This window comes from Palaemon carinicauda, chromosome 23, assembly GCF_036898095.1.
Source record: "Palaemon carinicauda isolate YSFRI2023 chromosome 23, ASM3689809v2, whole genome shotgun sequence".
In the NCBI taxonomy this organism is placed as follows: domain Eukaryota; kingdom Metazoa; phylum Arthropoda; class Malacostraca; order Decapoda; family Palaemonidae; genus Palaemon; species Palaemon carinicauda.
The window spans coordinates 106,350,323-106,365,499 of NC_090747.1; the positions used below are offsets into that span (position 1 = coordinate 106,350,323).

The 15,177-nt window shown below is 37.2% G+C and overlaps 1 protein-coding gene across 2 annotated transcripts in view; it reads left to right on the forward strand.

The window, feature by feature from the left end:
* Positions 1-15,177, forward strand: part of LOC137617350 (transmembrane protein 145-like) — a 52,613-nt gene that overhangs the window by 22,638 nt on the left and 14,798 nt on the right. For both annotated transcript variants that reach the window (XR_011039629.1, XM_068347373.1), the window contains exons 3-8: positions 3,022-3,184; positions 3,496-3,579; positions 3,831-3,983; positions 6,236-6,373; positions 7,363-7,618; positions 11,635-11,859. Coding sequence is in view for 1 of the 2 variants with exons in the window: in XM_068347373.1 (XP_068203474.1) it covers positions 3,022-3,184; positions 3,496-3,579; positions 3,831-3,983; positions 6,236-6,373; positions 7,363-7,618; positions 11,635-11,852 (1,012 nt within the window). In the remaining variant the exon portion in view is untranslated. The remainder of the gene's footprint in view (positions 1-3,021; positions 3,185-3,495; positions 3,580-3,830; positions 3,984-6,235; positions 6,374-7,362; positions 7,619-11,634; positions 11,860-15,177) is intronic.

The following is a 15,177-nucleotide window of genomic DNA, read 5'->3' on the forward strand; positions in this document are numbered from 1 at the left end:
ACTGGACTTTGGACTTAATCAGAGAACTGGGTCTGTTAGTCAACATAGAAAAGTCTCAGCTCATTCCCTCCCAATCCATTGTGTACCTGGGAATGGAGATTCGGAGTCAGGATTTTCGGGCTTTTCCATCGGCCCCCAGGATAAGCCAAGCCCTAGATTGCATCATGAGCATGCTGAAGAGGAGCAGTTGCTCGGTGAGACAGTGGATGAGTCTCACAGGGACCCTTTCATCACTGGCCCTGTTCGTCGAGCTAGGGAGACTCCACCTCCGCCCTCTTCAATTCCATCTTGCAGCTCATTGGGACAAGGGTTTGACTCTCGAAGCAGTCTCTATCCCAGTCACCAAAGAGATGAAGACCACTCTCTTGTGGTGGAAGACCAATCTCCTTCTCAGGGAGGGCCTATCGTTGGCTATTCAGACCCCCAATCTTCATCTCTTCTCAGATGCATCGGACTCGGGCTGGGGTGCGACCTTGAACGGACGGGAATGCTCGGGAACGTGGAACGAGGAACAGGGAACGCTCCACATCAACTGCAAGGAGCTACTAGCAGTTCATTTAGCCCTGCTGAACTTCAAGTCCCTCCTGCTGGGCAAGGTGGTGGAGGTGAACTCAGACAACACCACAGCCTTGGCGTACATCTCCAAGCAAGGAGGGACCCATTCGAGGAGCCTATACGAGATCGCAAGGGACCTCCTCATTTGGTCAAGAAGTCAAAACCTCACTTTGGTCACGAGGTTCATTCAGGGCAACATGAACGTCTCAGCAGATCGCCTAAGCAGAAGGAATCAGGTCATTCCCACGGAATGGACCCTCCACAAGAGTGTGTGCAACAGACTTTGGACCTTGTGGGGTCAACCTACCATAGATCTGTTTGCCACCTCCATGACCAAGAGACTTCAGCTGTACTGTTCCCCAGTTCCAGACCCTGCAGCAGTTCATGTGGATGCTTTTCTGCTGAACTGGTCCCATCTCGACCTTTACGCATTTCCACCGTTCAAGATAATCAACAAAGTCCTGCAGAAATTCATCTCGCACGAAGGGACACGGCTGACGCTGGTTGCTCCCCTTTGGCCTGCAAGAGAATGGTTCACAGAGGTACTTCAATGGCTAGTCGACATCCCCAGGACTCTACCTCTAAGAGTGGACCTTCTACGTCAACCTCACGTAGACAGGTTGCACCCAAACCTCCACGCTCTTCGGCTGACTGCCTTCAGACTGTCGAAAGATTCGCTAGAGCTAGAGGCTTTTCGAAGGAGGCAGCCAGTGCGATTGCCAGAGCAAGAAGGGTTTCCACTCGTAAAGTCTACCAATCTAAGTGGGAAGTCTTCCGGAGCTGGTGTAGAGCCAATTCAGTATCCTCTACCAATACCTCTGTGACCCAAATAGCTGACTTCCTATTACATCTTAGGAACGAGAGATCCCTTTCAGCCCCTACGATTAAAGGGTACAGGAGTATGTTGGCTTCAGTTCTCCGCCACAGAGGTTTGGACCTTTCTTCCAACAAGGACCTTCAAGACATCCTTAAGTCTTTTGAGACTTCTAAAGAGCGTCGTCTATCCACTCCAGGCTGGAACCTAGACGTAGTCTTAAGGTTCCTTATGTCACCTAGGTTCGAACCTCTCCAGTCAGCTTCCTTCAAGGACCTTACCCTCAAGACTCTTTTTCTCGTCTGCCTTGCAACAGCTAAGAGAGTCAGTGAGGTTCATGCCTTCAGCAAGAACATTGGTTTCACGACCGAATCTGCAACATGTTCTTTTCAGCTCGGATTCCTAGCAAAGAACGAACTTCCTTCACGTCCTTGGCCTAGATCGTTTGAAATACCTAGCCTCTCCAACATGGTAGGTAACGAACTAGAGAGAGTTCTTTGCCCTGTCAGAGCTCTCAAGTATTATCTTAATAGGTCTAAACCTATTCGAGGACAGTCAGAAGCCTTATGGTGTGCCATCAAGAAACCTTCGAGGCCCATGTCCAAGAACGGGGTTTCGTATTATATAAGGCTTCTGATTAGAGAAGCCCATTCTCACTTAAAGGAGGAAGACCTTGCATTGCTGAAGGTAAGGACCCACGAAGTGAGAGCCGTAGCTACTTCGATGGCCTTTAATAAAAACCGTTCTCTGCAGAGCATAATGGATGCAACCTATTGGAGGAGCAAGTCAGTGTTTGCATCATTTTATCTTAAAGATGTCCAGTCTCTTTACGAGAACTGCTACACCCTGGGACCATTCGTAGCAGCGAGTGCAGTAGTAGGTGAGGGCTCAGCCACTACATTCCCTTAATCCCATAACCTTTTTTAACCTTTCTCTTGAATGCTTTTATTGTTGTTTTTATGGTTGTTACGGTAGGCTAAGAAGCCTTCCGCATCCTTTTGATTTGGCGGGTGGTCAATTCATTCTTGAGAAGCGCCTGGGTTAGAGGTTGTGTAGAGGTCCTTTAGTAGGGGTTGCAGCCCTATATACTTTAGCACCTTTGAGTTGATTCAGCCTCCAAGAGGAACGCTGCGCTCAGTAAGGAAGACGAACTTAAAAAAGAGGCAGAGTAACGGTTCAATTCGACTTCCTTACCAGGTACTTATTATTTCATTGTTATTTGAGATAACTGTTATATGAAATATGGGATACTTAGCTATCCTTTAATCTTGTACACTGGTTTTCACCCACCCCCCTGGGTGTGAATCAGCTACATGATTATCGGGTAAGTTTAATATTGAAAAATGTTATTTTTATTAGTAAAATAAATTTTTGAATATACTTACCCGATAATCATGATTTAATTGACCCTCCCTTCCTCCCCATAGAGAACCAGTGGACCGAGGAAAAATTGAGGAGGTGTCAACAAGAAGTACTATAGTACCTGGCCACAGGTGGCGCTGGTAAGTACACCCCCTTCTAGTATTGTGATAGCTGGCGTATCCCTCCATAGAATTCTGTCGGGCAACGGAGTTGACAGCTACATGATTGTCGGGTAAGTATATTCAAAAATTTATTTTACTAATAAAAATAACATTTTTATTGGATTTCAGGTTCTGGTATTTGAGTTTAGTGGCCTGCAGTCGGAATGCTTCTTGTGAGTGGGAGCATACGAAACAACCATTAACAATGAGGTACGATCTGAACATTGTCAATGGGAAGCCGAATGCTGGCAATTTGAATCCATTCGAGTATCATTTCTCATTTGACAAACAGGTAGGCTACTGTAAATTATTTGATATAATTTTTTTAATTTTCCAGAGAGATTGTCTGTAATCATATGTACAGTAAATTATATTCCAATATGATACAGTTATGGTATTATATTTTTGTATTTCATTATTTTTAGCGTAAGGTCTCTTTTTGTTAAACAGAAAATGCTGTTTAGATTTATAAAAAAAAACATTTCACTGTTATTCCTAAACTATATTAGAAATATTGCTCCTCTAAGTCTGACAGGTATGCAGTTAATTTCAGTGGCCTTTGGTATCAAGGATCAACGAGAATGATTTCTTCTCTCATTCTAGGACACTGTTGAAATCTACCTTGTCTGTGTTGTGTTTTATGGGTTTGTGTTAGTGCCACTTCAAGTCTATGCTGCTTGTCGACAGGTAAATTATGGCATTGATAATATTGCCTCACACATATTTGTTGAAGTATTATTGCATGTTATAGTACTGGAAAGTTCCAATTATAAAAATTAGCAAACTAGTGAATATCTTATCCCTCTCCTGAGGTAAATGGTAGAAATAAATATCTTCTTGACTTGAAACCATTTTATAATACAATTAAATTTTAGTTAATGTTTCAAGTTGTGCTACATTTGAGGTCCAATCTTTATGACTTTGTGGTCTCCTTTCAGATCCATCCTATAACCCGTCTCTTCACAGCCACTCTCATTGTTCAGCTAGCAGGCTTGCTGTTTGACACACTACATCTCCTAGTATTTTCCTTTGATGGAGAAGGCAGTGAAGGAGAAAATATTCTTGGAGATCTCTTTAATATTCTTGCCCAGGTAAGTAAGTGGTGCATTTTATACTTTTATATTTTTTAGTCAATATCTTGATCCTTATTACAGAAAAACTTATAATTATCCCTTTTAGTGTTTCATGTACATTTTGAATTTCGATAGGTTATTCCTTTTCTATTTCAACCCAAATCTACTGTTATATGTCAGGACTCCAATGCTAAGCACTATAGTCCATTTCTTTTAGCGAGGCATATTTGCACCGACTCGCAGCGGTACCTATTTAGCTTGGAAAAGTTTCCTGATCGCTGATTGGTTGGACAAGATAATTCTAACCAATCAGCGATCAGGAAAATTTTCCGAGCTAAAAGGGCATCACTGCAAGTCGGTGCAAATCTGCCTCGCTACAAGAAATGGACTATAGGAGCGTGATCCAGTCCAAGATCAAAATGATAGGTCTGCTCTGGAATACTATCAGGCTTATGATTGTGTCTGGATTTAATAAGTGAGGTTCCTCATATTTTTGGTAATCATAATTTTAACAAGTGTTGCAGTCATGTGGCATCATTGACGTAAATATCTATATGCATTTGGAACATCTGATTATGATTCCATTACAAATGAGACTGGAATTTCATGTTTGCCATTAACTTGTATAGGTAAGAGTGGCTTTTAACATGATCTTGATTGATTTTGAGGGTAACAGCTTTTAATAATTTGGAAGTTTAAAGAAGATGGAGCCTTCCCAGCATCAGAAGATTTCAAATTTTGGAGGTTTTTATAATTTTAAATTAGGATTCTCAACTTGTACTACAAAATTGAATAAGTTATACACAGCAGGTTATGATTGAAGGCATCTCTGAAGACTTGGAAGAGTAAACAGCTTCAGAATTTACCTCGTACATTTTCGGATATTTCTCATCAGTAATTTCCCTACTGGAAAAGAGATACCTCACCATAATCAGTCTCTTCCTTTGTATTCTCTTCATCTTCCTGTTCAGAAGGATGAACTAAAACATTACTTACTGGCTTTCCTGTTTATTTGCATCTTTGTGCAGGAGCTGCTTCGTAATTGTTTCTCCAGGGATTCATTTCAGGACTTGAGGTACTAGCATGTATATTTACCTAGTTAGAGTTAACCTATGATGGTAGCTGAGCTTGCAAATAGACAATGCGCACTGCCCTCCGAAATGTGATGCACCCAGTCAGCTTTAGCCAAAACTTTGTCAGATACATTTGTTCCAAGGGAATCATACGATATGACATGCCATCCACTTATGAAATACGAGGTTGCTTTAGAGCGCTTACTTCAGTGAGTGAAGAGATGTTAGGATCCAGGCTACCAACTTGGTCTTCTGTCATGCAATCTCGATTTCTAGAAGAATTGCTAGGATTGTGGGAATGCAAAGATTTCATAGCAGAAGGGGCTACCGTAAATACATAATTTAAGGCTCTGAGAAGTTCCCAAATCTGTAATTCACTGTGCACCAGCATGGAACACTAGAAACACTAGACTCAAGTAAGCAAGTTAGGGCTTGAAATAGGACAGGTTAGTTCAGAGTTATTGCCCTTAATGGAGAATCGCTGGCTTTCTGAGATTTCACCAAAGAAGCTAAAGAATTGTAGGAGTTTTTGGTCATGACTATCAAAATTTGATTCGTTAAGTGCTGTAATGAAATTCAGTGCTGGCGTGGCATCGTTATTCCCGCTATAATCAACTAGTCTAGTCTTCTCTGGATATTCCCCTGAACTGAAAGCAAGTTTTCTTTTGCATACAGGTTAATTTCCCATAAAATGAACAGCGAGGCTTTTGCACTTCTCACAACAGTTATTTACATCATAATACTGTCCCTAATGCAAGCCACAAAGAAAATGTGAGTCATGATCGCCCAGAAATAATTCTCTCAACAATCTACACTGTAATTCGAAATAAATCTAGAAGGCATCTTTAAATGGACTAAACACCTAAAATTAAAACAATCTGGAAAAAGGGAGCATCATCAACCTGAAGTAGATGCAGGCTGAAAAGACAAAGGCCCTGTGGCTTCACAAACTGTTAGCGATTGTCTTATTACTAGAGGCATATGTCCATTGAAAGGAGAAAAAAAAAACAAGTATTTTTGGTCCTGTGGGTAGATATCATAATTCATATTTTGTCGTAGTGTACAGTACATAGAATTGAGTTTGGATGATGTATTATCAAAGTACAGCAGATAATATTTTTATTTTTACTGAGGTCTTCCAGTAACTTTTAGATCTTTTTTATACACATTTTCAAAATAACCTTTCATTTTTTTCAGTCTTTGTTCATGATGTTACTCCTGCTGTTAGCCAAAGGTTATGCAATCACAAGGATGATGCTTTCGAGAAGGTTCCTGCTGATTTCACTCTGGGGACTGTATTCAATACTCATCCTTACACTTTACTTTTGGAATATGGTAAGTGGTCAAGTTATCAGAATCAAAATCTGTCCAGCCTAGTGGCTGGTTTTGTAGTTATTGGAATTAATAGCATATCTAAGGTATAAATCAAACCTATTAAAATGAACAACATTATATAGCACGGAATATTTTTTAATGTAGACCTTGAAGCTTATATTGTAACATATCGGTGTAGATTTTTTAGATATCAAGAATTATCTTTACGGAAAAAGTAGTACTCTAGTAACCGGCAAGTTCTTGTCAAAAGGCTGCATGAAATTAAATATCATCTCATGCTAAAATACTACTTCTGGTCATAGGTTATTAAATATAGATTTGATACATGGTCAGTACTGTACAGTCCTTTTTGTCTCTACAGTACATGCTGTATTTCTGGATTTACTTATATGCAGAGGTGTTCACAAGTCACATTTTTGATAAGCAAGTTGAATTATAGTAAAGAAAAACTACTGTATTTTAATATCTTTGTCTTATGTACAGCATGTAGAGTTCCTGCAGGGCAAGATTCAGGTTTGTAAAAGAAAATAAGCTCTAATTTTCCTTTTGAAAAATATTTATTTTTGAAAATGGAATGCTAGTGGTAAAAAACCAACAGTGATTTATTATGCTTAGATTACTTTATTTTGGATCAACACACGGTTGTTTCTTTAATATTATGTTATTGATTTAACAAATTATCTTGTGATGTTACATAAGTGGTTTTATTGTCTACTTGGTTTCCCTCTGGCCACAGAATAAAATTACAATATATTTTTTATGATGAATATTTCTCAAGTCTGGGTTAGACCAAGAGAATTCTTGAAGACTTGTTATAATTATATGTCGCATAGCATAGGTTTGATAAGAATCCGTCGGCAAAAGTACCGAAATACAAACTCATATGTCTAAACTTCATTAAATTTCTGTCCCAATAATGCACAGTATAGATGAAGTTTGTGCTTGTCATATTTTATGCATTCACAGCAGTTTTTATTTTCATATTTCAGATTGAGGTTGATGTCATTGAAGACATTGATGAGTATCAAACTTGGCCAGGCTGGTTAACTCTGGCACTTAGAGTTCTCATTATGGTGTGGTTCCTTTTTGAACTTCGCAACACCATGACTTACGAACATAATGCCAAGAAGCTGAACTTCTTCTTGCATTTTGGAGCAGCATCTCTGGTGTGGTTTATATACTTGCCAGTAGTGGCACTGATTGCACTCCAAGTTTCACCATTATGGAGATATAAGTTGTTGTTAGGTAAGTTCAAGTTTTACATCTGTAAGTCATTCTTCTTGGTAAGGTGAACTGCTCTTTCTTTTTTTTAACAGACAGGAGTTAAGCTAAATAGTTTTTGATTTATCATGTGCTACTGAACTGACATCTAGCTATAAAATGTTGCTAAATCTCCAAATATACATGTAGTCCTTTGGAAAGTGTTACAACACTAGAAATAATCCAAATGATCTATTAAACTGCATATTATTGTACATTATTATAAAGCACTTGATTAGGCCAGTGAGTAAAATTTCTAGATTTCCCTTATATATGGTCCAGAAAGACCATTTTCCATTGCATCATGAACATTGGAATTAAAAATTATTTAGAGAAGTTTAATTCACAATTTGAAAGAAAACAAAGGTAAATTAATGCTAAGAATACATTGGGATGATGCCTTCTGCCTGCAGTATACAATACATGGTAAACTGTTGGTAATACCACTCTTTTGAGATTTGGAGAGTAGTAAAGAGTGAGGTTAGTAAAAAGTGAGGTGGTAATTATAGAGAAACCATATGAAGAAAAAATTTCCCCAAGGAATTACTTTAGTTAAGAGGTAATGAATACATTAGAAGAGAAATACAGTACAAAGTCTTAGTGCTCCTGTTTGGGATATATTTTAATGAAGTCTTTTAGTAGGGATGTTAATCTTGAATATAATGCAATTCTCTATTAGTAAAGCATGTCTGTACTCTTTAAAATAATCTGGATTAATTAATACTATAGTACATTTAGGATGCAACCTTATTAATAGAATTAAGTAATTTTTTATTTTACTATAGACATTAGCATTATTGAAAATTAGTCCTTTAAAATAGGGAATGTCTTCAGCATAGCTGGAACAGCTGCTGAAGGTGCTAAAGAGGTAGTTAATGACAGGTGGTAAGCGAGGGCCTGTCAGATACTCTTTACGTTTGTCTCCGCTTGTTTTTACTGCCGTACTGTTGGGTTCTATCAAGTCTTTTTAATCTTAATCTAATAGCTTTTAGTTTGAATGGCTAATATCGGCTTTATGTTGATAATAGAATGATGCAGGGATGTGAGTGTATGTTGGACACTACATTGGTTTATATCCAAACCAGCAATAGATCCACTCTCTACATTAACCCTTTTACCCCCAAAGGACGTACTGGTACGTTTCACACAAAACTCATCCCTTTAACCCCATGGACGTACCAGTACGTCCTTGCAAAAAACTGCTATTTACATTTCTTTTTGCATATTTTTGATAATATTTTGAGAAACTTTAGGCATTTTCCAAGAGAATGAGACCAACCTGATCTCTCTATGACAAAAATTAAGGCTGTTAGAGCAATTTAAAAAAAAATATACTGCAAAATGTGCTTGGAAAAAAATAACCCCTGGGGGTTAAGGGTTGGAAAGTTCTAAATAGCCTGGGGGTAAAAGGGTTAAGGATTAATTGTTCCCAACTAACCACTTTTTACCGAATGTAGATTGTAGCATCTCATTAGAGGCATTTTCATTGAGGAGCAGGAAGGCTAAGTCTTCTCTGGTGTCATTCATGTCAAGCCTTTAAATTGCTGGAGAGACTGTTTAGCACTTTGGGCTCCTCATTGAATTTGCAGTCTGCTGAAGCTTCTGGATATATGCCCTTGACTTAATTCCAGGAATTATGTTTTAGGAGCAAGAGGGACTAGTCTCTATATCAGGATTTATTTTAGAGTGAGGTGACTGCTGACTCCAATATACAGCATATGGAAGCTCTTTCTTGTAGACCTTCAATGAAGAGGGACCTAAGCCTTCATTAGGTTCTGCAGGTAGGGCCTCAATGGTATTTTGAAGGAGTAAGTAGCTAAATCTACTTATGGCCCTGTGTCCCCAGTGCCAATACCTCAATTGTGACACCATTGTTTCAGCAGTGATCCCAGTTACAGTAGTGTCAATGACCGCAGTGGTAATCCCCTCTTTGCTACCTAAGCAAGTAGTATCCAAGTAGGCTGGTAATTATGCTTCTAGAGGAGAAGTTCTGAAGCTGTAAAAGCGTAGAATACTCCACAGCCATATACGTTCAAAGTGCCCGTCCCCTTAATAGCTTTGGTGCTTGTTACCACTGTGTCTGTGGCTCTTTCCTTTTCTGTGTCTGTGTTCTCTGCCCCTGTGTCTGCCTTGAGTCCCATGAGTGTGCCTGCAACTTTTCCTGTGTCAGTATCCCCCAGTGTTGTGGTTCTTGACTGAGTGACCATGTGGTTTAAACCCTTGGGGGGGAGATATGTCAGCAGTGGTCACTTATCTTGCAAAAGCTGAGAAAATTGGTAAACGGAAGAAGCAATGCATTTCCCTTCTTCTACTCCTCCTCTTGCAATTCTGAATCACATGCTTCTTCTTCTATGAAGAATAAGAAGTCCAGGAAGGCCAATTGTTGTCACAAGAAAGGGTTCTTGATCACACCACCTATTCTCCAGTTGGTGGGGGGGGGGGCACTCAGGTGGCTCCTGGCCATGCAGCTGTTTGCCATAGCCCCATGTCACTCCTGCTAAAGACTGTAAGCTGTGTTCCCATGGCTATCCAGTATCCAGGTAAGACAGACGTGCGCAGTCGCATATCCACCTTCTGTTGGCATTTATTGGAAGATATTGGGGGCTCTCCTTCACCTTTCCTACCTGGACAGTGAACTTTTCTCCCTTCTCTAAATGGGAAACTGCAGTATCCCATGTTGAGAAGAGGACACCCATCAATGGTCACATAGATTTTGGCTCGACTTCTCTGTTTGCACGAACATAAGGAGAAAGTTGGGAGTGGAAAAATGATTTCAACAGCCATTCCAGCTTATTTTAAAGGACTTGGGTTTGTATTGCTAGGAAAAATACAAATTTTAAGATTTATGTCCTGCTGGTCAGTTGTTACTATGGGTGTATCATTAACATGACAAAAGGGTGGCACTGCATACAGAGGGCCTCCCATGGAACACGCTAATCTGCATTGCATTATGCCTTTTACTTCCAATCCACTTATTGTTTTCTCTTCTTATCCAGCTTTCTGTCAAGATCCATTTTTCCCATCAAATAAGAAAAATGTTTTTATGATCTATGAGTGACTAAAATGGGGCAGATAAGTTAAATAATGTAATTTAGAATAACAACAATAATAATAATAGCAATAATGCAAATATTGATAGATTATATGGGAAGTACTTATAGACTGTAAACAATAAATAGGCATTCCTTTTGCCATTTGCAATTACAGAGAAACAACAGGAATAAAGAACCCTATCTATTCAATTCAGGACATTATCATTAATAAAATTATGTACAATACTGACAGGGATAAGAAACAGTGAATGAAAGTCCTTGTAGTTTTAGGGAAATGAATTCAAGAAGACTTCTTGATTAAAATTGAAAAATAAATTCAAGAAGACTTATCTTGATTAAAATTGTGGTTGTAATTGAAGAAACCAAGGCAATAAATAGTGCCAGGAGACCAGTGGAATTGTGTGGTATATATTATGTTAGCAAAACTTTTGCAAGGCATCTATAAGTAAATTGTTTTAGTTAATTTCACAATATTGGATTAATTAGCCATCTGGGAATTGACCTACATGAGTAAAGTATATTATTTAAGAAGGAAAGGTTTAAATGTAATGCGCTCTAGGATTGATTAAACATAACACAGTGATTGAAGATTGAATACTAGGCATTTCGATGCAGATTTCTGCATGGTAAATTTGAGTGCCTCCTTTTAGGGAATGGCAAACAGTGGTTACCTTCCATAGGAGGATGTTTGCAGAAATATTGATTTTGCCATATTGTTAAGTATTTACTTGATTATACCATTTAAGGACCATCAGTAAGCCTTATTGCAATGTTGGGAATGCCCTTGGCAGTTATTATATATTTTGCAGGATTTGATATCTTCTAATTACATTTAAAAACATTATTCTGCAATACATTACTCATTTGAGATTTTACAATGAACTGCCTGATTTTTAATCTTATGCTTTTGAGACTACAATAAAGTATGATTTTTTATCAACTTTTCAGGTTTTACATATTCAGCTGATTTACTGGCACACTCTTTTATGACGTATTTATTGTGGCCAGAGAGATCAGAACAATATCTCCTCCTGGCTTATGAAGCCGACCTGTCCAGTGAGCTAGACGAGTTTAACGAGGCTCCTCACATATTAAATCATTCAGATTCAGCTTTATTAGCACCAATGTTTGACTGCAACTCTGAACCTCTGAAAATCAAGATGTGAAAGCAAGGTCAGTAATGGTCCGAATAGCTTGTTCTACAAGTTTCACTCATATGATTATATTTTTATTCTAAACTTTAAGCTTGAAGTTAAATATATATTTGTGTGCAATACTGTATGTTGAGTTGAATGTCATTATATATAAATACCCAGTATATATTTCCTTTAAACATCTGTGTATTTAGATGGCATTCTGTCAGCAGTCCCGTTTTCTTTACCTCTACGTAGTTAGTGATTCATAGCGATTATATGTTTGTGATTAAATTTTTCAACCCGATCTCCCAAGTAGGTACTTTTAAATTTTAAAGTCTTTGAAATAATTTCATGATAGTAGAGTTTTCAATAGTAGTTTTTCTCTCCTATACTGTACTCAAACTTTGTTTCTTAAGGCTATCTCTCAAGTACAGTATGTATTTCTTGATATGTGCATACTGTGTATGCTGTGTGGGTATAGATAAATAATGAAATATGAACTATCAATTTGTATATATTTCATGTTATATGTTGCTGTTTGCAAAGAGGAAAAGTTTGCTTCTGAGGTTGAGACAGTTATATTTTATTTTTTCTGGAATAAGTTTTCCCTTGGTGGTGTTGTCAACATAAGCAGACACCTCTAAGAGGCTGTTTATTTTCAAAAACATTGTTTTCTTTGACGATCAAATCCCGGACAACACCACCAGTACGTACGTCTGGATTTGAAGTTGTTGATAAGAGATTGGTCAATTGATAAAAGGAATTAATAAATAAATTAATTAAATGTTAATTGAATATACAGTACTATAATAAAATGATCATATGCTTTTTTAGAGTTGTGACTTTTGGGGTTGAACAATGAACATGCCAGATAAGTTGTATGAAAAAGGTTCTCATATTACTTCTGAATTATGTATAGTTGTGACATTCTTTGATAAAAGAAAACTGGTATCTGTCTGGTTGTAGTTAATTTCAATGTCCAAAGGCTATGTTTTATATAATTTTTTTTTTATTCTTGTTCCAATTGTTTAGGGAACCATAAGAAAAAACATACATTTTACTATTAATTATTATGAAAAAATTTAAAATTGACATATGTTATGGAGATGAGACCAAGAAAGTTATGTCTACCAAATCAGGCCTGATTAATACTGGAAGTTCCAGTGAATTTCTCTTGTTTAATACTATAAGGACAAACTGGCATTTTAAAATGAGGCAGATTAATTGATAACTGTGGTTTCGCTAAACTACTTGAATTTAATAATGATGATAGGTTAAATAAACAGTGTGGAAAACAGAGTTCTACTATAGAAAATTGATTAAAATTTTTTACCCTTGAGTGTGTGACTTCGATAGTAACCATGGGACAACAAAGCCTGATTTTTACAATTGTTAAACTGATGTACAATCAAAACTTCTTAGGAGCAATGACCAACTGTACAGTCAAAACCACTTTGGAGCTATGACCAAAGTAGTACATTATATATAGATATACAACCGGAGGGAAGAACCATTTGATAAGACTTAAAATGCATCCACTAAAAAGTAAGTCAGATTATTCATCCCCTTTAGACTAAGCAAATGCTGAATGCTAACAAATTTAGAACTATCAAGTTGTTTGTACTTTGTTTGTAATATTTTTTGTTGGTCAGCAGTGTTTAATTTGCTCTTAAGTCTTTGTACTTTTTATCCCTTGGAAAAGAGGAATGGAAAGATGACTGGAATACATCATAAGTAAAATAAATTTGTTGACTAAAAAGGAATTAAAACAAAAATAGTTGAGAAAATTATCATGTGTAAATGTAACAATAAATATATTTTCAAAGCTTGAAATGCTTAGGAGCACATAGGGAAGAAAAAGAAGAAGGATCACTATGTTTTGGTATAATGGCAGGTTTAAAAGATTTAAAGCTTATCTATTATATTGAGCCAGACCAGACTTTGAAGTAAGTACACCAAATTAAGATAAAGAAAGCTAAAAGACATTGTTTTAAGAATACTAGTAAAAGACAGCATCATTAGTAAACAAACTAAAAAAATTTTATGCTTAGATAAAGGTTGTAGTACTCAATACATTTGTGTCAGTGAGGATATTTTCAAGAGGTTTGACTACAGAATGCCAAGATTCATAGTGGCTGCAGTTCAGTGGGAAGATAATATTGAAGATTAAAAGTTGTGGAAATGTACCGTATTCTCAGCAGCTATAAAATACAAATCGTGATCCCAAAGACTGAGATGGTTTTGACAGAGATGAGAATGGGTGAGGAAGATATAGTAAGAAACAATAATGAGTTTTATCATTCCACATTGTCATAAATTAGTTTAAAGAGATGTCCAAGTAATGTCTCCATTTCACTGTAGAGTGCTTGGGAATTTTTACATTTAGTCAAAACCTGGCTACTGAATCTGCATCTCCATTTCTTTTAATGTTTATGTGCCCAGGATTCCAACTACCTTCATGTATTTTTTGGAAAATTATCTGATCTGTTAAATGGGGAAGTTTTTGTGGTATTCCTATTATCACAAAGTTTAAATCTGAAATAAGATTGCACTTTAATCTGCTGTGAATCAGTTGGTTTTATGAAGCCAAGAAAACTGGCTTTTTGATAATTTGTCGATATTGCAGGCACCAGCATACAGTATACTGTATTGCAGTCTGAACCTTTTCTGTATATTAGTGCAGTGTGTGTTCCACTGTACTGTATACACCTTATTATGTTTTAGTATGTGTTTGTAAGTTTTTGACAAGTGCTATATTCATAAAGTAATACCCCTCTTTACATTGGTTCAACATACTGTACGTCAGTTCCAACTTTACAGCGCTCATTCTAAATAAACTCCACTTGATGCCGTTTTACCCGACCTTGTGTCAGTTTCTACTTTGCCAAATAAGGATAAACTGCTGTACCCTTCAAGTACTGTACTTACTTCAGATGGAAGCTTAGTAATACAGGCATCTGGGCTTTATAAAATGATGGCAGGTTGTAAGTACTGTACTGTACTTTTCAAGATCAGTATAATAATAGATGACATGTAAGTCCTTTATAGGGCAAAAATCCGACATACTTTGAAAATTGACATTGTTTTCTTTGACGATCAAATCCCGGACAACACCACCAGTACGTACGTCTGGATTTGAAGTTGTTGATAAGAGATTGGTCAATTGATAAAAGGAATTAATAAATAAATTAATTAAATATTAATTGAATATACAGTACTATAATAAAATGATCATATGCTTTTTTAGAGTTGTGACTTTTGGGGTTGAACAATGAACCAATTAACGACGTAGGGTTGGATATTACTGTAATGTAAATGGGTACATAGTCTTCAGATCCTTTGTTAAAATAACATC